Genomic DNA, 27,330 nt, shown 5'->3' with positions numbered 1-27,330 from the left:
TGGCGCTTGCTGTGCATTTTAAGGTTTTCAGTAACCGACAACTGAAGTTCGTTATGCAGAAAGGGTTAGAATGGAAGCAGCACTGCCAGCAGAGAACATTTGCCATGGGAATGTTTGAACCAGTGGTGTTTCCTTGTAGCAATTATTTATCATTGTTTCTGTAGAATTAATTTCCATGGAAAATATGAGGCTTGCAAAAGTTAAATTTGGAAAAATGTTGAAACAATTTGGCCAAAAGCTGTGAATTTTTGAATGAGAATGATGCCTGTGTAGGAGCTTGAATTAGGGCTCCTTGTGCTCTTACTCCTGTTTCCATTTGTCCCTTTTCACCTAATCAAGAGGGGAAAGGGTCTGAGAGAGAAGACCCTGACCATGGATGTAGAGCCTGACTGGGAACTCTCCATAGAACCACAGAATGGTTTGGATTGGAATGGACCTTAAAGATTACCTAGTCCCATCCACCTGCTATGGAAAGGGACACCTTTCACTAGACCAGATTGCACAGAAACCCCATTCAACCTGGCCTTGAACAGTGCCACGGATACAACATCCACAGCTTCTCTGGGCAACCTGTGCCAGTGCTTCACCATCCTCACAGGGAAGAATTTTTCCTAATGCCTGGCTGGAGCAGACATGTTTTGCCCCCAAAGCTGGTCAGTCTAGAAGCTCCCGTTGTCCTCCCAAGGGCTCCAAGGAAACGGCCCTGGAGCCACAGTCAGCCATTCCGCCTGCCCCTGCCTCTGCCCTGCTCCTGCCACTGCCCTGCCACTGCCTCTGCCCTCGCTTCTGCTCTGCCTCTGCCTCTGCCCCCGCCCCCGCTTCTGCTCTGCCTCTGCCCATTCTCCTGTCCTTCCTCTGCCCCTGCACCTGTTCCTGCCCTGCCCATGCCCTGTCTCTGACGTGCCCCAACCCTACCCTACCCTATCCTTCCCGGCCCCGGCCCCGCTAGCTACCCCCGCAGTCGGGCTCCGCCCCTCTCCCCGAGTGAAAACTATGGCTTCTGCCAATCGACGCCCGGCAGCCGGCAGACGATCTGCATGGGTTGAGGCGTTGCCGTGGGAACCGCGGGGTGCTGAGGGCGCGGGAGCTGGTGTCACGGGTCGGGGGCGCCGGTCCCAGCGAGACCCGGGGTCCGGCCGAGTACAGTAACGCAAACAAGAGCCATCCCAATGCACGGGGCGGACTACGCGTGTGCTCGCCTAACACCGCTGTCCGTTCTTTCTCTTCCCTGAAGGGCAAACTGAACCGAAAGGCAACATCAGAGACGCACAGATGTTGTAGAAATTCGTTATTTCCCAGGAACTCTCTGGAGAGAAGGTAGCGTTTAGGAAGACATTAATCATGTGATGACTTGCACGGACTAGAGTTGTGAATCTGAGTAAGCCTGTGGACTTATTTAGCACAGTAAGGTGTAGGAATGGCTGGGTGAGGAGGCACTGGGGTTTTCCTTCAGTCCTCAAGCCCAATCAACCTTCCTGCCTAGCCCACAGCCACTGGCAGTCGGGATCCTCTGAGCTCAGATCCCTACTTTTCTGGTTTTCACCTGATTTCCCTGTGAAACCCAGGCAATGGTACTGGCCTGAACCTCAGTAAACCAAGGATTAAATATCACAGTCCTGTGACCTGTCCTGACCCCATTGCATCAGTGCTTGACACCAAAGTACCAGCTGGCTAGGATCCTGCTCAGGGGCCCATTTATAGCTAAGTAAAAAGGTCAGCAAGCAAAGATTTGAATGACTTTCTCCCCTCAGACCAGTTAGCTGGTAACAAATGGTGTGTAATAGCACTTACTGCAAGAATAAATCATTTTTATCTGGAATCCATTTCAGTTGAGATTTGCCTGGCAAAAACAGTTTGTGAGTAAACAGCATTTACCAGGTCAAATGTTCTGATTTCCTAATTCCCCTTCACTTTTTTTCGGGAAGTTCATTTGTGTATGTGTGTTGAGGATCAGGAGAATACAAGTGAAATCATAATGGGGAACTGTTTGGATATTGAAAGCTACAAATGTTACTCTGTGTAGAAGAAGACCCTACCTGCCACATAATTACTGATTGTCCTGTGTAGCAGAAATTACCCCTTTCAAGTCTATTCCTGGAAAATATGTGATGCTCAACAATAATGAAAAGTTTTACTACTATAAAAGCCAGATTTTTATTTTATATATTTTATTTTTTGGCTTGGAAAACACCAGGAGAACAGAAACTATTCTATCTTTTCTGACTGGTTTCCTCTTGAAGCTGATTACAAAATTTCTTCTGAAGATACTCTCAGTGAACTGATAGCTCGAGTTATACATTACCACCATTGACTTAATCACAAAATTGTTTATTTATTTAAATCTACTTTTCTTTTTGCTTAACTTCCTCAGACATTGATCTAGAATGGGATGCACTGGTTTCTAATCAGGTGAAATTACAGTTACACAGTAAAAAGCTCAGACATACATGCATTTTCACATGTCACTTAATTTAACCCACATTATTTGGAGATATTTCAGGTTTATATTTCATATGTATTTCTATTGGCTTGTTGAAGTTAATAACATTCTGTTACCTAATGAATTATAAAACAGGAAACAGAACAATATAGAGAGATACACAGGTAACATATGTTCAAGTATAAAATGAGAAAAATACCACTGTTAAGCATAACAAATTACAGAATCACCACAGCTTAGTGGTACCAGGTAAAACTAAATGAAGCTTGTCAGCCACGTCCTCTCACACCACTTCCCATTGATCTAATCTGCAGGAGAAAAATAATAATGTAAAATTATGATGTTTTTAAGATTTCTTACCACAAGACCCTTAAAAAGCATGTCTTCCTCCCAGTAGCCATCATCAGGTTTGTGCTGTAATGCCCTCAACTCTCATGCTGGACAAGATGAGTGCTTCAATAGTCCCCCTCCCACACTGTTTTCTGTAACAGATTTAGTAGGTGGGCATTTTCTTTTTGCGTCATTACCTCATGAATGTTCCTCAAAGCATCAAGATGTACTGTACTATTCATGCAAGATGCAATGATGAGTATTTAACAACTTCTCATTAGGTCTACCAACATTTGAAAAAAGAAATGGGATATTCAGGGTTCTGTTGTTCTAGCCATTTTCCACTTCAGCTAATTTCATCTACTTGTCTAGATTTCTTTTGTTAGATCTCTGTTATTGTGATTTTCTGCTTATCATTTAGTTTTCATATTAATTTTAATAGCCATTGCATAGGAATTTAATATTAATTTTAATAGCCACAGCATAAGGATTGCCATGGTAATAAGACTATCTAGCTAAATATTCTGTTCATAATGAAACTATCAGAAACCTTAGTTATGGAGTCACTTGTCAGCAGAACTTCACTGAAAAATTACTAAGGTTGATTTACACTGTAAAAGATGAGAACATTTACCCCTTCCTTCATAAGGTAATTGTGTTAATGCAGATTATTGAGAAAAGTGTTTTTCTTGCACTGAATCACACTACTGTTCTAGTGACAGGCCTTCAGCCCATGTACATTTTCACCCTTTTGATTCCCCTGACATGTGGCAGTTTGTACAAGCTGACATATTTCGTATCAAACAGACTTGTAACCACTTATGCATTTATCCATCCACTTATATTTTCCCTCTAAAAGATCAGCCTACTTTCTTGAAATTATTGCACAAACTGCATACTCACCATCAATTCCCTGGGAACCAGCCAGTTTCTGCACAGTCCCAGAAATGGAGATGTTGAGCAAAGACATTGGAGCTATCAAGTACATGTAGTTCACCTTGAGCTGGGTAAAATTCCTTGTCTCAGTGTCTACTTTCTCTCATACTTCTGTAAAGTGAGTAGGGTGAACACACCCGGTCTATTCCCTATCTGATATTATTTTGCATAGTGTTAAATATTACAGATCTAATGCAGTAATTGCCAAAGATTAAGTATGATGCACGGTATACCTAGAGTCACCCACACTGGCACTATATCTATGCTGATTTTTGCACAAGTGTGGAGGCAGGGTAACATTATTCATATGAAATATGCATGTGCTAAACAGTTTTATGTAAGTAAAATTAAGGTAATCTTCACTCTGATAAATTGCAATGCATCACTATATAAAATATTGAAAAGCAAAACTTTGTTTGTAGAGAGAATGCCATTACTGAACCAGGTCCAGAATTGTGAATTTTGAAATTCTGACAAATTACATTTTTTCAGCTTCTTTGTGCATCTTGTTCCAGTGTCTCACCACTCTCACAGTAAAACCTTAAACATTCAGAAAAAAATATGTTAGAAAATTTCTAGATGTTTCTAGAAAATAGCACCTTTTTAACCTGATATATTTGAGTCTCAGTATTATTGCCTTGTACTTCTAGTTGTCTGTGTCTATGTTTAATGAAGCCATAAACACCAGCCTCTAGGCTGCAGCTAGCAGGGGGGAGAAGGTACCGCTATACGTGCAGCTGATCCTCTGATGGAACAACCTTCATACTTCGGTGTTTCTGAGTGTGCATTACTCACAAGACATTTAAGCCAGGCTGCTGTGGTGTTAGATTTCACAGACTTGAAGCTGCAAAAGTGGGGGTACTTGCCAATATTTGAGTGTTCGGAGCTTACAAACTGTTTCTTGAGATAGAAGGACACATAAACATGTGGGATCATGCTCAACTATGACAAGATAAAGCATCCTGATGTAGAAAACTATGGATTTCTACATCTCAGTGGTCGTTATTTAAGTTTAATTAAATAATAGATTACTCTTTTCATATGACTGAAGAAAGAGTCTCTAGGGCTAATCAAAGGAGGCTTCTCCAGCCAGGAGCTGTGGTGAAAATGCAGTGCTGATCTGGAAAAATGTGAGGGGTTTAATGTGTGGTTAATTTGCTAAAAATATTGTTGGAAACATAAGAACTTTTTTCCTTTTATCTTTCAGTGAGAACCAGATCCAACAGTAAGATACTACAAATTATCCAATATTTTTGTCTAACTTATGTTTGAGTACTTTGTCTTAACAGATTTCTAAAATTATTTTTAACTGAGCAGTACAAAACAACATTTAGCACAAGAGAAAATACAGCTTACGCTGTTGGTTTGATTTCATTCTCTTTCCCTTAAAGAATAATGGGAAGCCTCATAGAAAACATTTGGAAAGAGCCAAATTGGAAAGAGCCTGAAGCAAGGCTTTTTGGCACTCAACACAGAAAGTCAGTTTGGACCATTCTGACACCTCTTTTCTATGTAAATATAATTAAAACCCAGAAAAGGGCAAAAAAAGTCTTACCTTTAACTGTAAAGGATCAGCCTTAGAAAATCCTGTGACTGAATTAAGTTAGTTTTGAAGCACTAGAAAACATAGATTAATTTCCTTCTCTTCTTGACTTGCTGTGTTACTCTCAGCTGATCATTTAATTCCTCTCTTTCTATATTGCTGTCATTTTAGACTGAGTTGTTCTCCTTTGTCTTTTTAAGCAGTCCAGCCCAGACTGAGAAAACAGGATCTGTGGGTACTATTGTAATGCAACAAGTTGTTGCTTGTTGTTTTTCATCTAAAGCCATTTGAGACATTTGTAATTTATGTAACAGTAAAGTTACCTATTACAACTGAAATAACTTTCCTTTAAACTCCTTGTGAATTTAATACAATTTACACAAATCATCTTTATGAAATGACCAGCATAACAACTGTGATGTTACAAACAGAAAGATTATGACTTCAAGCACTGAGTGATGAACAGGCAGAATGAGTATACAACATCAAGTGTAGTACTGAAATTAAACAAAGGGAAAACTTCCCAGGGTGAAGTGGAGGTTCACATCAGTAAGGACTTACATAGCCACAAATGCTGAGATACTGAATTAACCAGCATCTTTTTGTAAGCTAAAATCAGCTTATTATTTTTTGTCACTGACAACCTCATCTGTAGCTGGGCTTATATCGGGCTGTTGTATATGGATGACACCATTTGGAGCCATATGTTTTTCCTTTCATTTAATGTATCTCTGTGGCTTGTCCCACACTTCCTCAGACAGAGTAAACCACACAGACATTCTCATAGCTCTGTTATGGGAATCCTGATTTTATAAGCATTCTCCAAACATATACGACATCTCCAAAGAGCCTCCTGGATGTAGGCCACTGCCACCTCAAGCAAGTACCTCATATAAATCTTTCTCATATCTTTATCAAGTACTGTTTTAAAAATAGTAAAGGAATCAGCTCTTCCCACTATTTATTTTGCTCATTTATGGTTCTCCCTCCTCATCCAGACTTTAAAATTGTCTCTTTTAGAGGGAGTCAAACATGTCCAAGGGGTATTACTCTGAGATATATAAGCTTGAAAGTTCTGTGACCTTTGTTCTAGCTTGTTTTTATCTAATACAAGGATTTATCTTGTCTCTTTCTGAGCTGGGGAAAGTGACAGTAAGCCAGTCACATAGTTTAAACAGAGTTTACAGTCTGATACAGCTGCAGATGGAGAGGCCATAGTATCAGTCCACATGCATAAAATGTACATAAACAGATTCCTCAGATTGTCACAACTGTTCCTTTATTTTGTCCATTGAAAAGGCATGGTTGTGTCTGAGCAGCAGAGGGCTTCATGCAATGTGCTCTTCTACAAAGTAAACTTATTTTTTTTTCAGCTAAGAGATCTCCATGTGGAATTCTAGCAAAGTCAAAAGCAGTAATGTTGAGGATACGTTGGAAACAGTCAATTTAAGCCTGAGCTAGCACAAATGTTTTGTTCAATTCAGTCAAGGAATCCATGCTCATAAAATGACCTTATAATGGGTTTTGAGGAATTGTTTAAATCAGAGAATCAAGAGAGATGAAAAACAGAGGGTCAGTCTTCAGAAACAGGTTGCATACAGGAAATAGGAAACGTATGTGTCAACTTTGCTTTCAAGTTCCAGCACTAACATGAAAGAAGACACAAAGAAGGCGACTTTGGGGAAGAAGTTTCCACCTGCTTGTATAGGTTGGATGACACATGGCAGGTAAGGGCAAGTAGCATTACTGAGGCATGGATAATAATACTATTGCTGTAAATTCTGGTTAGGTTAAGATGAAGAGTAGTGTTGCAAGTGTTCCAGTTGCCTCTGACAAGAGGGTAAGTGATGTACTGAGCTATTTTCACTCTTGTCATTCTGTTCTATTTTGGACAAAGTGAAGCTGTCAGCCTGATGCTGAATAGTACTTCCTTTGCTTTTAATTAAACTTCCTTGCTTTTAATTAAAGTGCACTCTTCAATTAGTTGCAAGTGCCCTGTTCATGAGATTGTTTTTAAAGTATTGTAGTCAGTGAAACGGCAGAGAAGAGGAATGTTTTCTCACAGCTATATTCAATGATCAACAGCACCTTTCAACTTTACTAAATGACATGTTGAAACATCTCTAAGAAAAAAAAAAAAAAAGAATTTTTTATGTTTTGAAAAGAAATGTTAAATCCCAACACTGATTTACTTCCACACCTTTACCACTGCTCTTGAGAAAAGAAGAATTTAACTGCTCATATGTCTTTTCGGTTCACACTGAATTTATAGGAAGTTTCCAAATAATAAAGGTCAACTTGGCAGGAATAAATGTAGACCAAATGGTGTAATCCCCACAAGGAAGCATAATTCTCTCATGAAGTATTTACAATAGCAAGCTTGGAAATCCAACAATAGGTTACATTGTTAATAGGTTGTTTACAGCATCTTTTATTGACTGATTCATTCTTAATGGTAACAGATTTAGTCACCTAACATTCTTCATGTGGCAGGCAGTTCCGTGACCACTGTTGCTTTAAGAATCCTCTAAGGTAGCAGAAAATATTACTCTGACATAAATCAATAAATAGGATATAAATACGACCTTGCAGAGTTCAGAAGTTTCATGAAATGTAGCTGAACTTTCTGATGCTCCCTTCCTGTGACCCTCCAATCACCCTTATCTCCCCTGCCTTCATGACCCTTTAATGTTCCCCTGGCTTTCCATTCTCTTCATCCCCCTAAAAGCTTGGCTACTTCCCGACTTGGATTCATCCAACAGGCCATCCTCCCTGGAAACTCTCCCAGACTTTGAAAGGGCTTTGCAGTAGAGTAGCCTCAATGCTAGTTTGCAAATTTAAATTTCACATACTACTGACATTCACCTAACTGCACAACCTTGTCAAAACTGGCAAACTCCTGCAGTGGCAAGTTGTGGTACAAAGTGATTAGCTTTCTGTAAATTATGGTAAGCAAATTCAGGCCTTCTAAAAGGAAAACAAGGGAAAGGCTTTGGGATCTGTTGAAATACTTTCTACACAGTTCACAAAGATTTTTGCATTAAGAGAACACTGCTGGTAGGGGCAAAAGGAACTTTAAAATGCGATAGCACCAGTTTGAAAACAGCTAGATACCCAAGTAAGTATTATTAATTGCTACTGTCAAAACTGCTTGAAACCTTTGTTTCTGTGTTAGTTTGTAGCATGCTTTTCCACAATGTATGTCACAATTATATATTGTATAGGAGTCAGACAAATAAAAGTCTTTCTGATACCTGAAGCAAAAATTCCAGTGCTGTAGTTTTGTGTATCGTTTAACATACATTATATGCTTATCTGATACTTCTATGCTACAGCCTTGTACTTTATCATATTTTCTACAGGCTGAAGTTACCTAATAGAGTTTTAGGGAGGAATTAAATTAAAGTATAATGTTTCTCAGGAATTTTTACAGCTAACTACAACTAACTGTTTCACAGACATTTATTCCAGTACAAACCACAGATTGTCTCTGATGGTCTTCACATCTTCCATTTTGCATACAAACAAATCTGAGCTTCGTAAGACATTTTGTGAAATGAGAGCGTCACAAGCGTCCCTGGAATATGCAGCTTTGTGAATATCTAAGCAAGCAGTATGAAGGTAGCAATCCAAACATCTTTGTGTGCCTGGCAAGATGTGAACCTGCTGACAATTTGTTTCTTTTCACTGTTCTCCATGTCCTAGAATATTTGTGAGAAACTAGAGCCAGATCAGTGCTTCTCAGTGGCACAGACAAAGTCTGAGTAAGTTTGCCATTTCAAAACAAAACTGTGAAAAAGAAAAATCTCAACGAAAAAACATACCCTTGGGTTTAGGAAAATTCAGCCCCTGTGTTCAGAGGTATGAGTGATAGGGGTGAAAAGGCTGCTGAGTGGGAACAAAGTCTCCCATTGTGACATCCAAAAAAAAAAAAAAAAGCAGTTCAGAGGAGATCCAGATTCTTGGTTGCAGCAGAGAGTGACCTGAAATGAGTCAGTGGATAAGTGGGTGGATAAATTTGTGAGTTAGGAACCCCCTAAAAGTTTGGAAGGGTTGAGATAAAGTTTGAAATATTCTGCAAGGACAGGATAGTTGTTAAGTCAGATGTTTCTTTTACTGTAAAGTAGACAATGGTGACCTTGCTGTCCTTTGCAGTCCCCTATCTATGCAATCCCTTACTTGCTTAAGACTAAAGCTAGACTGCTAGTTATTTTGTATTCTTGAAATAAAACAATAACCTGCGCTGTAACAGGCTTACAGTCTGAATTTTATTTTCTGATCCTTGGAGGGCCAGCACAAAATACTGTCTCCTTGAGAAATGAACATTTAAGCGATACAGTTGAAAACTGAAAAATGTTTAGCACTGTCTTCTTGAGACTCAACAGAGTGCCCTAATCTTCTACTTGTATGTCATGCTGTTCAGCCCCAAAGCATCTCAGTAGCCTTTTGATAAACTTGTTACATTTTATTAATATCTGTTCTGTAGTGGAAAAATCACAACTGGTCAGAGAATTTGATACACCACCTCACAAGTGCTGAGTAAAGGGGTCTCATAACTTCTTCAGCCTACAGACTGGGAACATTTCTTCTGTCTGTCCCTTTGGAGATCAGACATTAATATCCCATTAACTGACTTGTTTTCAATTTCTCTTGAGACAGTGAAATTATGTTTAACTATCAACATAAATGGCTTACAAATTAAAGACTGTGACAAAAATACCAGTTCTGTCAATAGCTGAAAATAAAGCATATTGATTATACTCAAACTCACATGTATCTCAGCAGCTTCTGTTTGTGCAGAACTATCTTCTTTCATGTCCTTTAGGAGTTTACAGTCTCTGAGACTAGAATTTAGATTTACATGGTTCAGCTGATCACTGGAGGTTGAATGCATGTGGTTATCTGCTATTTAAAAATATAATAGTAATAGTAATGTAAACTCATCCTTGTGATAAACTATTGGTTGGTATCCTTAACAAGAGAGGTAGTGTTTATTAGTATGTCCTGATTTAATTTGTTTCAGGATCATGTAAAACCAAAAGACAGACCAAAACCACACAAAAACCCCCTTTCCCTACTGAAATAGCCATTAAGTGCAGTTTTCAAGCTTTGAAGTCCCTAGAATAGTCTGGCCCATGAAACTGAATTAAGAAGATGGAGCTTCATGCTGGCTAACAAGAACTTTTCCAAGACCTTTTTGTGTCAGAGAGACAGAGGAGTTTCTTGAAATGTACTCTTCGTGGAAAGAAATGTCGAGAATAAGAATGTGAAGAAAACCTGTATTGCTTTGCTAAGTGCCAGAGAAGCCCATACTAGTGCCTCTAGCATCTTGCCTTCAGAGCAGGGTTCATCACCTAATGTGTCAGATCTTCCAGGAATTTTGCCCAAAGTAGTGCATCCAGAAGCTGGACCCCAGGACAGGAGAGCAGGCACTGCAATAGTATCAAAACAGGTTTTTCAAACATGTCTCAGACGTCACTGAATCGGCCCATCATCCCACAAAGAAGACCTCACTTCAAGATATGCTGAGGTGAGTAGCTCGTCAATTGCTGAGGTGAGTAGCTCGAGAGAGGACGCCTTGAACACCCGAGCTGGGGGGAGATCAGCGTCCAGGAGCCTCAACTCAGAGCGCCAAGGGCCACCGAGGGAGCCTCAAGTCCTCGACAGGACCTGCCCAGGAGCCGGCAGCTCAGCTGACGCGAACAGGGACTCACAGGGGGCGGAGCCAGGAGGAGCGGCACCAGCCCTGAGTGGGTAAAAACCTGCCCCAGGGAGCGCGAGCGACCAGGAGTGGGTCGAGGCACTTTGCAGGGGCAGGCGAGCAGGATGGTGAGCACTCGCCGCATGACCAGGGCCCGGTCTGGGAGCTCTGCTCTGGCTGCCCCGGCAGTGGCCACTATAGGCACTCACTCAGAGCCAATGAGAGGGGAGGCTGCAGTGCAGACTTCCGGGTGTAGAGAGTGCCTGCACTGCTCTGGTGAGGGAAAGGTGCAGAATGGGCAGGGCTGCACTCGGTGCTCCCTGGTGGAGGTACTCCTGCAGCAGGTGGCTGAGCTGCAGGAAGCTGTTAATAGGCTACAAGATGTCAGGGTAGCTGAGAGGAAGTAGGAATGCTTGCTCCCTGCCCAAACTGTGCAGGGTCCTCAAGCTTCCCCTGTAGCTCATGGAGGAAAGAAGGAGGCCATTAACCTGCGAAGCTGGGAACTGGTGACAAAAAAAAAAAAAAAAAAAAGGAGGAAAAGGACAATTAAAAGCAAGGGACTTCTTCCTCCTAAACCTATTGCCCCCACACAGAACCGCTTTGCTGTCCTGCAGGGGGCTCATGAGGAAACGCACTTGGGCCAGAAACAGCCAGCTGATGTACTGGTAAAGAAGATCTCTACTGGTGCTGCCAGGAAAAATCAGCGGGTCGTAGTAGTAGGGGATTCTACTTTGAAAGGGACAGAAGCACTTGTCTGTCGGCCTGACCTGGTCTCAAGGGAGGTGTGTTGCCTACCAGGGGCACGGATCAGGGATGTGGCAGAGAGGCTGCCTGCTCTGGTAAGCCCCACAGACTATTACCCACTTCTGGTGATACATGTGGGTGCTAGGGATATATATAGTAGTAGCCTGGGGAGCATAAAGAAGGACTACAGAGCCCTGGGAGAGGTGGTTAGGGGCTCTGGAGCTCATATAGTCTTTTAGTCTATTCTCCAGGATACAGGGGAGGACCTAAAAAAAGCTAGGAGGATTAGCCAGGTTAATAAATAGTTAAAAGGGTGGTGTCACAGTCAGGGGTTTGGGTGTCTTGAACATGGGACCCAAGTTTGTAGGCCAGGTCTAGTGGGGGCTGGTGGAGCTGGTCTAAGGGAAAGAGCAGTTTTGGTAGGCTTGCCAGACTGGTCAAGGAAGCTTTAAACTAGATGTGTTGGGGGAGGGGGGCATCATTCCATCCCAACACACCCAGTCAGTTTCCAGCACCTATAATAAATGCTCAGAGCAATGCAGAGATATTCCAGCTGCTCCAGCCAATGAACCGGCTTCATTTGGAGCTGGGCTCAGATGCCTCTATACAAATGCCCATAGCATGAGGAACAAACAAGAGGAATTAGAGATGTGTGCACGTCTATGGGGGTATGACATTATAGACATCACAGAAAGATGGTGGGATGGCTCCTATGACTGGAGAGTTGGAATGGAAGGTTACAGACTCTTTAGAAAAGACAGACCTGGCAGGCGCGGAGGGGGAGTTGTCCTTTATGTTAGGGATAGGGTGGAGAGTATCGAACTCTGTCTGGGGACTGGTGAGCAGTTAACAGAGAGTTTGTGGGTCAGGGTTAAAGGGAAAACAGCGATGGAAGACATTACTGTGGGGATCTGTTACAGACCACCTCATCAAGAGGAATCTGTGGATGAAGCACTCTATCGGCAGATAGGAAAAACCTCATGCTCAAGGCCCTCGTTCTCATGGGTGACTTCAACCACCCTGACATCTGTTGGAATGACGGTATGGCCTGGCACAAGCAATCCAGGAGGTTCCTTGATTGTGTGGAAGACAACTTCTTTCTGCAAGTAATAGAGGAACCAACAAGGAGAGGTGCCATGCTTGACCTTGTGCTCACCAACAGGGAAGGGCTGGTTGGAAATGTGGCACTGCAGGGCAGCCTTGGATGCAGCGACCACGAGATGGTTGAATTTGAGATCCTTAGGACAGTGAGAAGAGCATACAGCAAGCTCACTGCCCTAGACTTCAAAAGAGCAGACTTGGGCCTCTTCAGGAACCTGCTTAGTAAGGTTCCATGGGATATAGCCCTAGAGGGCAGGGGCGCTCAAGACTCTTGGTTGGTCTTCAAGGATCACCTGCTACAAGCTCAGGAGTGTTGCATGCCAACCAGAAGGAAGTGCAGCAGGAGGGCCAGGAGACCTCCTTGGATGGATAAGGAGCTGCTGAGGAAAATTCAAATGAAAAAAGAGTTTTATAGGAAGTGGAAGCAAGGACGGGCGGACTGGGAAGAGTACAGGGATGTTGTCCGGGAAGCTAGGGACCAGGTTAGGAAAGCTAAGGCCCAGTTAGAAGTCAACTTGGCTAGGGATATTAAGGATAACAGGAAGGGATTCTACAGGTACATAGCAAATAAGAAACAGATTAGGGAGAACGTAGGCCCCCTCAGGAAGCTCTCAGGTGAACTAGCTACACAGGATTTGGAGAAGGCTGAGGTTCTGAATGACTTCTTTGCCTCGGTCTTCTCTAGCAAAGGCTCAGACCGCACCACCCAAGTCTTGGAAGGCAGATGCAGGGACTGTGAGAATGAAGACCTTGGGCCCACTGTAGGAGAGGAATTGGTTCGAGACCATCTTAAAAATCTGAACGTGCACAAGTCCATGGGTCCTGATGAAATCCATCCGCGGGTCCTGAAGGAGCTGGCAAATGAAGTTGCTAAGCCGCTGGTGAAGTTCCCGACGACTGGAAAAAGGGAAATATAACCCCCATTTTCAAGAAGGGGAAAATGGATGACTCGGGGAATTACAGACCAGTCAGTCTCACCTCTGTGCCTGGCAAAATCTTGGAGCAGATTCTCCTGGAAGGCATGCTAAGGCACATGAAAAACAACGAGGTGCTTGGTGACAGCCAGCATGGCTTCACTAAGGGGAAATCCTGCCTGACCAATTTGGAGGCCTTTTATGATGGGGCTACAGAGCTGATGGACAGCGGTAAAGCAGTTGATGTCATCTACCTGGATTTGTGTAAAGCATTCGACACTGTCCCACACAACATTCTTGTCTCTAAATTGGAGAGACATCAATTTGATGAATGGACCACTTGGTGGATAAAGAACTGGCTGGATGGCTGCACACAAAGAGTTGTGGTCAATGGCTCAATGTCCAGCTGGAGACCATAACGAGTGGTGTCCCTCAGGGATCGGTGTTGGGACAGGTCTTGTTTAACATCCTCGTCGCTGACATGGACAGTGGGATTGAGCGCACCCTCAGCAAGTTTGCCGATGACACCAAGCTGTGTGGTGCGGTTGATACGCTGGAGGGAAGGAATGCCATCCAGAGGGACCTTGACACGCTTGTGAGGTGGGTGATGCCAACCTCATGAAGTTTAACCATGCCAAGTGCAAGGTCCTACACCTGGGTTGGAGCAATCCCAGGCATAGCTACAGGCTGGGCAGAGAAGAGATTCAGAGCAGCCCTGCGGAGAAGGACTTGGGGGTGCTGGTTGATGAGAAAATGAACATGAGCTGGCTTCAGTGTGTGCTTGATCCCAGAAAGCCAACCGTATCCTGGGCTGCATAAAAAGGAGCGTGACCAGCAGGTCGAAGGAGGTGATCCTGGCCCTTTATTCTGCTTTTGTGAGACCTCACTTGGAGTATTGTGTGCAGTTCTGGTGTCCTCAACATAAAAAGGACATGGATCTGTTGGAGGAAGTCCAGAGGAGGGCCATGAGAATGATCAGGGGACTGGAGCACCTCCCATGTGAAGATCAGCTTGATGAAGTTGGGACTGTTCAGCCTGGAGAAGAGAAGGCTGTGTGGAGACCTCATAGCAGCCTTCCAGTATCTGAAGGGGGTCTATAGGGATGCTGGAGATGGACTCTTCATTAGGGGCTGTAGTGATAGGACAAGGGGTAATGGGTTAAAACTTAAACAGGGGAAGTTAAATTGGATATAAGGAGGAAATTCTTTCCTGTTAGGGTGGTGAGGCACTGGAATGGGTTGCCCAAGGAGGTTGTGAATGCTCCGTCCCTGGCAGTGTTGAAGGCCAGGTTGGACAAGGCCTTGGGTGATATGGTTTAGAGTGAGGTGTCTCTGCCTATGGCAGGGGGGTTGGAACTTGATGATCTTAAGGTCCTTTTCAACCCTAACTATTCTGTGATTCTATGATTCTATATCTGTGGCAGAGAATTCGGATCACAGTCTATATCTATACATGAACCCCAGTGCCTAGAAAAGTGGCGTACTGAAAACAGTCAGCTACCAAGTCATCTCAGAAGACCTGAGCCCAAGAGACCTGAGGTCCTTACTGGTGGTTCCTATATGCTTGCAGCTGAAAATGAGGGAGCTTATCAGAGTGCTCAAGCCCATCTCCTGCCCTGTAGAAACTGTGGCCGAACCTTCTTTCCTGACCGTCTCATGGTGCATGAAAAAGTGTTGCAGAGGAGGTAGCAGCACTGTAGGGGAATCAAGCACTAGCCCCACTAAATCTGGTAAAGGCCCAGGCTTTGGGTCTGGCTCAGCAAGTGATCCGCCTAAGACCCTTCAAGGAAAGAGTGGGGCTGCACCAGCCACATCAGACAAGGTAAATTGCTAAGCATGTGCTGTATGAAAGGGTGTGGATCCATTTTGATGCTAAACACTCCAGGGAAGACTGGGTTCCCATAAAATTTAAAATCACTTTCCTTCAGAAGGGTCTTTTGGCTCCAAGACAAATGTTTCTATGCTGAACAGTATGTAAAGGGAAGGGGAATACTGTGTATGCAAGGGAAACTGCTTATTCCTATTTCTTTCGATTTTCCTACTGAAAGGGAGAAGTTGGGTTCTCATACTCCGTGGTCCTGTAAGCATTATGTCCCCAAAAGGGACCATTATGTGCTATGGTTCCCAAGTAGTTTCTATTGGGCAGGTCAGGCAAGCTTCGAATTTTATGTTTTAGCAGGTATTAAGTATTTTTATTTAGCTAACATGAAATACAATGTTTCATTATCCTGTAAGCCCTCCAGCGATTTTCATTTTTTACCATTATTCTTAGCCTTGGCGTGGAACATGAGTTTACTGAGTACTGCATGTTCAAAAGCAACAACTTGGGGTATAACAACAAAATAAATAAGACTGCACATTTCTTTCCACTGAATTTGATTCAAGATCCAAGAATAAAGAAGCTGATTCACATTATCCAAAAACTACACAAAGTGTTGGAAAATGGCATATTTTTTTTTCCTGCACTTGCTTCTACACAGGCTGTCTTTTGGCCAGGAGTTTTATAAGGTAGATGTTTAAATATAGTCCCGATGTCTAAAATAAAAGGCTTTTTTTTGTTTGTTTGTTTTCAGTGGAGGTTGGACTCCTGATTGCCTACACTACTTTTGAAAATGGGATTTAGCTTTCTCAGTCACCAAAGGAGAACAATGCTATGTAGAGCATTTATGAAGATGTTTTAAAAGTCAAAACATGCTATAATTTCCATCTGTTGAATGAAATTGAGATATTAGTGTTACCTAAACAAACACGAGAATGAAGACAACATGGGTCATTTTTATATTTTGCTATTTGAGGCCACTAACTCATAGTTATTGGCAGGTTAAATCCACTCCTCAGATCTTTTATCAGCAGATTTCAAATCACCCACTAACAGTTCAAAGTGCTGCACAGGTGTATCTATGGCTTTAGGGAAGATATGATACACTATATTGTACCATTTACCAAAGAACTGGCATTCCTGTAAAAGGTGGTTGTTCAGTGAAAGGCAGAGGTGTGAAACAAGAGAGTTTTATGCATCATACATAATTCTGTATGTTTAAATTAAAAAAAAAAATATATATGTGTGAGGGAGAGGGGAAGTGTCCACAGTTATAATATCAAAAAAAAAAAAAAGCCCAAACAAAACAAAACAAAATAATTAAAAAAAAAAAAAAAACAAAAAAACACAAAACAACCAATTTTAGAGTGTGGTTTGGCTTTGACAGTGACCCTGCAAAAATGTTGCTCTCTTGCACAGTATCTCCTTCCTATGTGGATCCAGTCACATCTCTTGACTGTTGAAAAACATTATTATTACCACTTTTTACTTCCATGAGCTCTGCAGAAATGTGTTCAAATCTGTTCCTCCTTCTGTGTGAACAACATGTTTCTTCATTTACGTGCAAGCAGTCACAGTTCATCAGTTGCGGCAGAAGCAATAAGGCTTTAAAGCTTGCAATTTGTAATTGACTCTGAATGACTTTATTATTAACAATAACTTTCAGGAAGGGATGATTTTGCCTCTCTGAGGTCCTTCATTTTTATTAGTTTTATAGCTGTCCTTTTGAACAGAGGTACAAAAGGCAGAGATAGGAATGGAGAGAGTGAAGGAAATATCCTGTGAACCCAGCAGCTGATCAGTTCTGGCAACCTGTGTCTAAGAAGTGCTTGAAAGAAGCCTCTTTTCCATAGGTGTGTGTGAGGGTCACCAGCTCCAGTTAAAAGCTGAAGTATGTTGAAAAGCAGTAAGGTAACAGAGGGCCTGCAAGTTCGCTATGAACTGGGACAAGGTCTGGGTCTTCTTTACAGTCTTCATCTTTTTCCAGCATATGGTTTTAATTTTGTTCACCTTACAGATACTCAGCTGCTTATTAATTCTGCTAAAGAATAGCAGTAATGGAGTGAAATGGCAACCTGCTTTGGTCCTGGCAGGAAAGCATTTGGAGCTTTAAAAGTTTGAAAGTCCTGATTCAGCAAAATGCCAAAGGGAAGGAATCACTGTAAAAAAAAAAAAACAAAAAAAAACACCCCAACCATTATATAAGTCAAATTACCTCATGCAGTTAAAGATGTCCGAAATTAAAAAGCTGTGGTTTCCTCATTTGAAAATAAATATCTGACTGATTTGATGCTATATCATGTGAAGGGCATTTTAACTTTACATCTGCAAACCCTTTTATCTGCATGCATCTGTCCTGGAGCTCTCTTTCCCTTAGCCAGTGCAGGATCAGGTAGACCAGTATCATTACTGACAAACAGTTCACCATAAAATGCCTTTACACCTGGAGACTCAACAGCCTCCATAATCCATCTCTTCCATTAACTGTCCTTCCCTTCAGAATCCATGAACACATCTGGGTTAATCATGTCTCTCTGTGTAAAACAGTCTATGTTTATAAAGAGACAGGGGTCACCTCAGTTCAGAAATTCTGTTTGGTTTGTGCTGTGATATCCCAGACAATGGGAGTGATGTCTGGAAATACAGAAACTCAGAACTGCACTAGAGCACAGTGTGTTTTTTATTCTTTCACAGACCAAAATGTCTGCTACATGTAAGTATTAATAACTTGCTGTGGGTATATACAGTACAGTTTTTTTGACAGCAGATAATGCTGCTCCTAAAAGACTATCAGATATGTCGCTAGCATCTGATGCTGCCACCTGCTGTTTCCTTCTTATCAAATTAACTATTTAAAAATAGCATTTCAGGGACATATATCCTTTACTGTATTACAATGCATTTTAACACAATGTTAAGTTCTGAAAACCTGTATAGCAAAAGAATATTGATGTTGCACCTTGCTCTAGCATAAAGTCATCTACTTACTTGGTAAAATGAAAACTCCTTCAGAGACTGTGCAATTGTAATGAAAGCTGGGAAGTCAGTAACAAACTGTCTGCCTCTTTTGCAAACAGTTTCTAAGTTTCGAACATCTTAGAAGAATGCAAATATATTTGCAAATGTAGAAAGCTGGATGAGAATGGACAGCAAATGGATGGTTTGAGTGAAACTTACTGAGTATTGCCACTGTGAAGGATTGAGCTTCCTGCTTTTCTGCCTTTACGCGAAATACCAATGTATTTCTCTGAAAAGACAGCAGATCAGGGGTAAAATGTGATATTTTAGTGCTTCCAGTGGAGTAAAATCTTTCATCATCTGGCAGAATTACTTTGTTGTTCAAGGAAATTTCATATGTTGGCGTATGACCTGTGCTAATGTTAATCTGCTGTTGTGTCAGGGCAGCGGCTAACAGCACTTTAGAGGGCTTTGAAATGCACCTTCAAATGGTTGTGAGAGCCCTGCTACAGCTTGTCCCTGTCCCTTATGTAAAATATCTCTTACTTCCCAGAGAGAAATGTGTGGAAAAGGCTGCTTTCATACAACACAATGCTGTTGCTAAGTGTGTGCACCAGTCTTTTCCTGAGCCTTGGTTCCTTGGGTAGTTCAAGTCTACAATGAGAGCTCTGACCTAGAGCAGGAAGCCTTCCCTCCTCCCGTTCAAATACATGCATAATTAACCAAATAAGGAGGGTGTGGGGGATGCACAGTCCCTGATGATAAGTATTTGTGAGGGGGTTTTGGCAGTCAGTTTTATTGGGTGTACTTAAGAAGAAATTAAAAGCTTTGTGCAGTATAGGGACATTTGACCTCACATAACACCATAACAGCAGCCTGGGGCTAACCTCAAGTAATGTTGGGTCTATTGAAAATACATAGTGGCGTAGCCCTCTGAGCTAAATAACTTCATTCATGGTCACACAGACATACTTAGCAGTCTTGGATAAAAAAGAAAATACTGAGACATCAGAGGAAAGCCTAAGTGCACAGTCAGGTATTTGTAGGTATTTTTATAATAACACATATCCTCAGGAACAGACCTTCCCTACAACACTTTTTAAAGTGAAAAACAAAGCAGTGAGCAGACAGCCTAGCCACTGGCCTGTAAGTAGTTTGGGTTGGAAAATTGTGGTGATTCCAAAAATAGTTTAGTTTCAAACTGCAGGCCTCCAGATGTGACATTTGGGACAGGCACACTCTGAAGAGAAAAAGAAATGAAGGATAAATATTATCAGCTGTAGAAATTCCAAAAATAAAGCTTATCATATCTTAGATTCCACAGTGAAACAACAATAGAGCTGTTACTACCAGCTGTAAGGATATTCTCCTTCAAGTTTTATTTTTCAGCTTTTTAACAAATATGTATTTGCATAGAAGGATTTCTGTACATAATTGGACTTGTGGTGGTGGTTCAAACTCACTGCATTTCGGGGGGGGGGGGGGGGGCCCAATCCATCCTTAAAGTGATCTGATCAGTTTTCATTAATTCTAGTCTCTGCTGTTGTTTCTGTACAGCTTTTAATTGTCGAAGTTACAAAATAGACGTTTCTACTTGAACAGATTTTTTAAACATTAGTTTGAACAAATAGGATTTAGTTATGAATCAATCCCAATAGATAACTTTGGAACCAGAATCCTCTATTTAACTGCAGGCCTGGTTTCACTCATTTGCAACAAAAAAGCCACCTATAAACACTCTGTCACAAGGTGGAGGATTCACAGTACTGCTCATTCAATCTTTGGGTTTTCAGGTGAGACTGCCAGAACAAGAATCTCAAAACTGTGGAAATGCATCCAGGTTTCACTGGATAGAGATCACTGACTCTTGTCTTGATCTGTGGCAGTTGTTCAATAGTAAAACATTACAGTAACTTTAAAACAAGTGTAATGGATTTGAATGAGGCAGTCAGAGACAAAAGGGTATCTTTGTTCACTAGGGAAATATAGCTAAGATGAAAAACTATGATTTTTACAAAGACATTTCTGTTTGTCTGTTAAATTTATTGAGAGTATTTAATTTTTTAAGTGATTTCTCACCTGTCTAATATCAGGACTTAGGTTCCCTTGAAACTATACATTTATTTTAATTATGCTGCCCCATATGTTAGCAACTGCAGTGCAGGCTAAATAAGCATGATTTTCATTTATACTAGGATCCCATTTCCCTGTTCTGGTAGTACGTAAAGAGTCTCTACAAAGTGAATGTAAATCAAGTTGCTCTTTCCTCATTTTCAGCCAATAAATAATCTATTTCACTGAATGGCAGGAACCTAGCTAATGAAAACTAGCGAGGAAAATGTGTTTCCAGTGTTTTTACACTGAGCATTTTTTTTAGAAAACCATTTTCAAAATGCTATAAACATACACATGATAATCATGCATACTGAAATGAGCCTCCTGACCTCAAGGGTTTAGACAGTATTATCCTTATCTAAAGCTCTCTGGAGCCTACAAAAAAACATTCACTGTGTTCAAAAGACTCTGTATCTTATCTCCATATCGGACAAGTAAGGAAGCAGGTGAAAATTGATAATGAAGAATTAGAGGGCATTCTTAAAACAGCTGTTGCTATATTCAGCTATGGAAAGGAAGAGAAGGTTATGTATATATATATAAAAAACTTTGTTATCAAAGATAGCTAAGGAAAAAGTTAAGTGGATGAAAATGTCCTTGGAAAAAACATCTTTGGATAAGCTATATTTCAAGTCACTGTGAGAACTTTCCAGATGAAGTCCAACTTTTCCCAGCAAAAACACATTTTGTAGAGTAGTATTTCTTCATGTAATTGAGTTTACATGTGTGATACAGGAAAGAAAGCTTATGCAGATCATTCACTAATGACATTTTCAGACTCGAGCATAAATGCGAGAAAAGCTGCCCAATTTCTTGAATACACTGATGAATACACAGAAAGAATCATAAATACTAGAAACAGGTTATGCTTTGTCTTACACAGGAGCAAATGAGAAAATTAAATCCCCACCTCCCTTGTTTGAGTGAGAAAGGCTTCCTTTGTTTGGTCTGGAATGGCTGTCCCTCTGCCTTTAGGGGAGCAGCCTATAGCATGACTCTTACTGGTGTGCTGCAGTCAGTAGTGCAGGCAGTGCTAGCAGTAGTGAGACCCATCAGCATGTCTCAAAGTGCTGCCCATGGCCCATGCAGTACGTTTTTACACTATTCTGGAGCAGGGCTCGTACTGACAGCATGCCTAGCCCAGGACACACCTAACAACACAGTCAAACCCATTATCCTCAATACCACAGTAATTATATATCTTTTAAGCTTAGAATACGCATGTGTGGGGTTTCTGGTTGAGGGATTTTTTTCTTCCATTGTGATGTTTTTCTCTGCAAACAAAAGCAGATCTGCAGTGCAGAAACAATAACTTGTTTAGCATCCAATTCACTGCAGTCACTGGCAACTTTCACACTGAGGACTTCAAGGTAAACAAACAACAGTTCATATTTTGCCCCCCCCCAATCCTCAAAAATCCTGGATTGGTTTTAATCCTTCCAGACCAAGAATTCCACCATCTTGCTGGTCTATGGCAGAAGTAACACATCATTAGGGACCATAATCACAAGCTTGAGACAGCTACCTTCATTGCCTGGCTGAAGAAAGATCCTGAGGCTGAACACAGTGCTTTAACTATGTTCTGCCTGGAGATGGGGTCTTTCTGCTACTGTGTTAGACATCAGCAGTTCAGCTGAGGAAGCTCTTGTTGCTGCTTTCCATGACCCTTTTCTTCCATAGGTAAAAAAAGAGCTTCAACATTTAACGTGGACACTGTGCTGCAGCAACTTGATCACGCAGAGGAGTTGTTTCTGCATGTGAAGGCTCAGCACTTCCATCAACTCGATGGCGTGAAAATAAAAGATCTAAAAGTTACATAGCAAAGTATTAATTAGGTGACACACACAGATTGTCAGCCCAATATCTGCAGGAACCTACCTGTCCCAGTTGGCTGGTTAAGGAGAGTATTTCTTGCAACCTTCAAGACTCTACCTAGACAAAACAAAACTGATAAACTGATACAGTTACACTGATTTCATAGGTGTAAATAGTTTCCTTAATCTACATAATTGTCTCAATTCAAAGTTGTTCTCACTCAAAATTAATGTTGAAAACAGTATTTTTATTCTCACATTATTTGCAGGCACAAGTGATAAAACAGCCACCAACAGTGATTTGTTACATATGTGGCCGTGAGTATGGAACAAAATCAATTAGTATCCATGAGCCACAATGCCTGAAAAAATGGCACCAGGATAATGCCTTGCTACCCAAGCACCTGAGAAGGCCAAGGCACAAAAAAGCCTGAAGTCACACCTGTGCAAGGTAAGCTACAGATTAAATAAGAAAATGGGAGGAAGAAAGTGGGAGGAATAAAAACAAAATAAACACATAAAATTTAAGCAGTAGTTTAAGCAGTAGTTTAGACCATCGTGATACAGCTTAGTTTTACCCTACTGATGATTTGTTGTTGCAATTGTAATCCTGCTCAGTTGTCATTCTTGTTCAGAATGCATGGACACAGCTCTTCCCGAATCTTCATTAGCGAAGACAGGTCTTCCTCATAGAAGAAGGAAAAGTATCCTCAAACCCGGGCTGATGGAGCTCGTCTAGCCTTGTAAGGTCTTCCATCTAAGGGAAGGACACACTTACAAAACCTATGACCTGTGGACTTTGCTGTCACCATCCTAGCTAACTAGGCTGTGGTGGTTAAACCTCAGGTGTAAAGGGTGGGGCCAATTCCATGCAAACTGTGACTCACCTAAAAAATCCACTGCGCAGGCTGGAAGGGCTTACTCTCACTTGTCTGTATGGACAGGCGAGGGCCAAAACAGTAGGTGACAAGGTGCATGGGAAGCTGCAGATACAACCTTGCATGCAGGCGGACCACCACATGGGTCGCTCAAGATTGCCCCAGCAGTTGACAGTCCTGGTTGGACACTTCCTGATTGCCTAAGCACCCTTTTTTTCCAACCAAATTTGCATATCGCACATGCCCTTGGTCATCGTGCTTGTAGTAAGCGTGGTTAAAGCCCTTCCCAAATCTTCGCTCATGAAGCCAAGCCATCAATCAACCAAACTTCATGGTTTGCAAGTACTTCTATCTCCTCTTCACTCCAAAGAGAATGTAGACATAAAGGCTTGTTTTAGGCTTTCTGTTGACTATCTTGTTCTCCTTTTGTATTGCATCCATGAGAAATAAGAGTAGTTGTTGCCTTGTGGAACATGCCTCCTGGGACAGTCCTCTTTACATGTCAGTATGTTCTGAATCAAAACACAAAAGGATTATCAAACTGCTTCACAGCTACATCATTACCTTTTGACTAGTTCCAATGCTGTAAACAGGCACTTTTTAAAATGAGAAAAAGCATTCAGGAATAATGTATGGACTTGATGCATAAAGTCATTAAAATAAAATACCCTTCAACACAGTGATAGATAATTCAGCCAGGTTTTACACTTACAGCATTGGTTAGAAAAAAACAACCTGACACTAGCACTTAACAGTGGTAAATAGTGAGTGGCCTCGAGTTCTGTGGTAAAATAGGAAATACAATACTTGATGCATGATGACGGGTAGAAAAAAAGTATTTTTAAAATGTATTAGACCTAGGACCTTAAGACCATTTAATGGGGTTGGAACTAGATGATCTTAAGGTCCTTTCCATCCCTAACCATTCCATGGTTCTGTAAAATTCTCCCATAACATATACTGTCGTTTCAATTTTTAATTAAAATATATTTATGGATGAAAATGCAGTATCTTTTACAATGAACATCCAGAGGATTTACAAGCCTTAGAACAAGCCTCTCTTTGTGAGACTATTATAATATTTGTATTCCAAACACAGTGGGGAAAGAATATATGTAGTATAAACCAAATATTATATTTCTGCCAGTTATGTGTGTTTGAGCTGTAGGTTCTGTTTTGTAAGTTGCCTAGATCCCACCTCTTCAGATCTATGAAAATTGATGATCCCTAGCACCCAACAGACCTGAGTTCCCATACGTATCTCAGGAGTATGTACTCAATATAGGACCAAAAGGAAATATTACCTGCGCTTTGTCTAGAAGCTGCTCCTAGAACTGCTCAAATCCCACATAAAGTTATTTCACCATGTCAGCCTGATGCTTTCCCTGGCCCTGTCAGCTGGTCTGAGCTACTTTGGGCCACATTTGCATCACTTGCTCACAAGCAGTTAATTCACCCACTTCTTTATTATTTTTTTTATATATTTCATATTTCTCATGATTTCCTGCAGCTTCCCCTAGTGTCTGTAAAAGTGGGCAAATTCTCCTACAGCTCACTGTGAAAGAGTCATACACTAGATCAGTTTGCAGCAGTACAAAGAAATATGTCCCCAGAAGACATACAGAGAAAAGCGCAGGGTCACTGGGAATACTAGTCAGCTGTCCAAAATAATAATAGCTCAAATAGTATCAAATCAGGACTTTGTTAACATATTCCAAGCAGAAGAGTTGAATCTGCAGTAAAAGACAGATTCAAAATGCGTTTTCATTGTATTTGCTCTTTTTGTTGTTAAGCTGTTCTTAATATTACATGTCGTGTGGTAAAAAAAAGATGGAGAAAATGAGAATTCCATCTGAAAAAGGAGGATGCAAAAGGACAAATCAGGTTATTTCGAAATACACTATTTTATTTTGAAGGAGTGGAAAGACAACCACTCTTTGAGCGAACAATCCAGCAGAAGGCTCCCAGATATGAATCAGAATATTGTCTAATTTATGCAATGAGTCATATCAGGCGCCGCACATCTCCTACGAGGTGGTATGTGCCCATGGTTCCCCAAGGGACACTGACCTGCTTCCAGCATCTGTTTTTAAATGCCTGCTGATGCAAGTCTGAGCAGTTCTGTAGCTTGAGCTAAAATTTCTGTTCCCCCTTGCAGTTGCCTCATGCTCCTGGCCTCAAGAAAATAATCTCAGTGTTGTTCTTTTTCCATGAGACTTACTCGCGATCATCTGGTAAATGCTATAACTGACCTTGAGACCACATACACGTACTGCATGTCTCACAGTCTCTCAACTTAGGGAGGAGGGATTACCCCTGTTGTTGAATGGAACAGGCGATGTTCAAAAAAAGCTCAGAAATATTAGCTGCTTACATAAAACTTTTTATAACTTTCATAAATCTTTTTCTGAAAACTCAAGTGTCACGGGAAGACAACCTCTGCCCTGATTACACAGTGTTTTGTTTGTAGAATGCCTAACACATGCCTGCAAGGAGAAAGTCATCTCTCTTTTTTTATATTCCATAAACTTTCCAAAGTACAGAAAATACACATTCATTTCCTGCAAGCAAAGGGGATATTTGTCTCAGCCAAGAAAAGAAACACTATTTGGTTGCTCTTCTAACAAAAAGAACATTAGGAACAGGCATATTAAGAGATCTAAGGCTTATTGTGGTTATGTGAACCATTGGATATGAATCATATTAAAACTGTATGGGCCTTTAATGAAGAGGTTTATCATGTGCCAATGACAGAAACCATGGAATATTTTTAAATGCACAATTCCTTTTCTTTTAAAAATTGTCTGCTGCTAGCAGCACAAAGACTAAACCAATTTTTTTTTTGTTCTTTTTCTCTATTGTCATACCTTTTGAGAAGGGCAAAGCAAATACATATTCAAACTGAGCCATGTAGATTTTGTTCTGCATGCACTTCAAATGAATACTCTTAAGGTCTAAATCCAGGTATTGAGCAACCTACCTGGCCTTTTTGGAAATCAGGTTGAAACAACACTGTGTGAAAGTCCATTTCAAGATGAAAGTAAACAAGATTTTTTTAATACTCAAAATATTGAAAATACATCTGATGTAAGTGAATGTTTGAAGAATACTCCTGAGCTTCCCAAGCAGTCACTCTTCCCACCATGGAAAATAATTGAGGGTAAGACTGGGTTAGTGTTTAGATGACAATAGATGCACTACTGCAATGACCTCACTGGAAGCTGCAGCTTACAAGAACTGTAGGTATTGTCTGTAAAGATTTTAGGCTTACCTAAGCTTAACACCACTTACTGACAAAGCTTGCATAGACTTTAACAGGAAGAAAATTTGGCCCCTTTTCCAGAGCAGTACAAAGAGCATATTCTCGAGTACAACATGCTCCTGACCATTGCTATAACACATGCTCATTAAACAGTACTTGAAGTAAAGCCAGAAAGTGAAATTTGCTGATAATAGTGTGTACACAAAGATGTTAATAATTAGCTGAGAATGCATCACATAACACATAGCATGATCTATATTTTCTCTGTACTCTCATACAACACAAAATGATTCAGTTTGAAGTTAATTTAATTCAACCCTTGGGACAAAAAGCAAAATCTTTTTTGTGCATTTTTTTTACTTTTTTGCTTCTTTTCTTTCTTTCTTTTCATTTGCAAAAGCAATATGGTTTGGTTAAACTGAAAGGCTCAGTCAACAGGTATTTCCTGAAAATATTTTCCATAAAGAGTTGAATGTGGGTCTCCAGAATGAAAGCTGATACTTTCTTTTTTTAATTTTCCAGCCAAAGGTTTCTACAATCTCAATTCTTTAAATGAGGCTGCCTGGATCAGTGCCCAGAACCAGCTCGTTCCATGTGACATTTGTGGGTGTACTTTTCTTCCAGACAGACTGATCGTCCACCAGAAGTCCTGTAAACCAAAACCTGCAACATGAATTGGATGTAACACACATGCATATGTATGCATGCATACTCACACATGTGTGTGTGAGTGTGCATGAATACACACATGCATGCACTCATACATTTCAGCCAAA

General features: G+C 41.1%; 1 protein-coding gene across 1 annotated transcript; it reads left to right on the top strand.

Annotated features, from left to right (window-relative positions):
• The first annotated feature begins 993 nt into the window (after positions 1–993).
• On the top strand, positions 994–27,330 carry ZNF475 (zinc finger protein 475). The gene is given in 8 exon segments (XM_061346055.1): positions 994–1,145; positions 10,485–10,699; positions 10,702–10,774; positions 15,118–15,376; positions 15,378–15,530; positions 22,684–22,833; positions 22,835–22,865; positions 27,077–27,330. Coding segments are annotated over 8 exon segments (1,185 nt in total). The 3' UTR covers positions 27,229–27,330.

This window comes from Neopsephotus bourkii, unplaced genomic scaffold (genome assembly GCF_033783945.1).
Source record: "Neopsephotus bourkii isolate Nb327-2 ecotype Australia unplaced genomic scaffold, CSIRO-AGI_Nbou_v1 NB_256, whole genome shotgun sequence".
Classification (NCBI taxonomy): domain Eukaryota; kingdom Metazoa; phylum Chordata; class Aves; order Psittaciformes; family Psittacidae; genus Neopsephotus; species Neopsephotus bourkii.
The sequence above is the reverse complement of the archived record's forward strand: the minus strand, read 5'-3'. Positions and strand labels throughout refer to the sequence as shown.